Source organism: Poecilia reticulata, unplaced genomic scaffold, assembly GCF_000633615.1.
Source record: "Poecilia reticulata strain Guanapo unplaced genomic scaffold, Guppy_female_1.0+MT scaffold_254, whole genome shotgun sequence".
NCBI lineage: Eukaryota > Metazoa > Chordata > Actinopteri > Cyprinodontiformes > Poeciliidae > Poecilia > Poecilia reticulata.
In genome coordinates this window covers 211,809-212,883 of record NW_007615038.1, presented here as the reverse complement: position 1 = coordinate 212,883, position 1,075 = coordinate 211,809, and the positions used below count along the sequence as shown (strand labels likewise).

The 1,075-nt window shown below is 43.9% G+C and overlaps 1 protein-coding gene across 1 annotated transcript in view; it reads right to left on the bottom strand.

Annotated features, from left to right (window-relative positions):
• The window catches only part of metap1 (methionyl aminopeptidase 1), a 16,051-nt gene that overhangs the window by 13,657 nt on the left and 1,319 nt on the right, over positions 1-1,075 (bottom strand). Inside the window, exons 2-3 of the mRNA XM_017303368.1 lie at positions 762-817; positions 576-683 (exon numbers count right to left, since the gene is read on the bottom strand). Of these exons, the coding sequence (XP_017158857.1) occupies positions 576-683; positions 762-817 (164 nt within the window). The remainder of the gene's footprint in view (positions 1-575; positions 684-761; positions 818-1,075) is intronic.

Here is a 1,075-nt window from a genome sequence, read left to right as displayed (position 1 = left end):
TTTACTTAGAAAGTCTGGTTTGTTTGGAGAGGTGTGAATGCTAAGCGAACTCTGGTCCACCTGTAATCTGGGTCTGGGACCGGTTCAAGTGAACTCTGGTTCGGTTCTAATCCATGTGTGACTTTATTCTCATGTTATTACGACTTTATGTCAAACAACAACTTTAGTGTCATATTATGACTTCATTATTTATAATATTTTGATTGACTATTATATGACTTTATTCCCTTTTTTTGCTGAGCCTGGCCCTAATACTCCGTCGTAATAAAATCTGCAGATCGAACTTGGTGGCGATTTTCTCTTTTGGAAACAATACAGTAATGGAGAGTCTCCATTACAGTCGTTTCCATGGAAACATTAAGAGTWTTGTGTGACTTCATCAGGGGACTAATAATCCTGAGCTCAACTGGAAGGACGGATCATGTAGACAACGTTAAAGAGAAAACTGGAGGTAGTTTTCCAGATCATTTTGTCCTCCAACAGATAATTCCTACATCAACTTCCAAACGTTCCCAGACAGTKGAGGAAGTTTGCATTRTTAAAGAGTGAATATTAGAAACGGGGGGAGAGTTCACCAGTGGGTAGTGTGGCCGTAGTTTGCCTGTGTAGCGGTATCCCAGCCAGGGATCTGTGTTGGTGTCCTTCTCCACGCAGTTCTTATCTTCAGTCTGGTGCTTGTCTTCCTCTGGAAAAACAAAACGTGACTCAGGTGACTTCGTCTGGACGTTAACAGGACTCCATGACGCACAGAGCCGGGGGACATACTTGCTTTTTTGTGGAGCAGCTTGTGAGACGTCCAGCTGCCCTTGAAACATTCCTGCAGAGAGAAATGTGTTCAGCTGGCTGAAACAAGCAAGGATCATATCCCCTACTCCAGCATCTCTCTGCCTGGATTAAAGTTTAAAAAGAAGCAGCAAAAGCAAAGGAGGTGGATTAGCAGAGCTGGCTAACATCTGATCCATCCAGGACACATTACTGCAGAATATCATCTCTGCTCATACCTGTCAAGTTTTGGACTTGAGAATACAGGAAATGTCAAGCGGAGGGGGAGCGACGCCAACGTAAGGGGGACGAG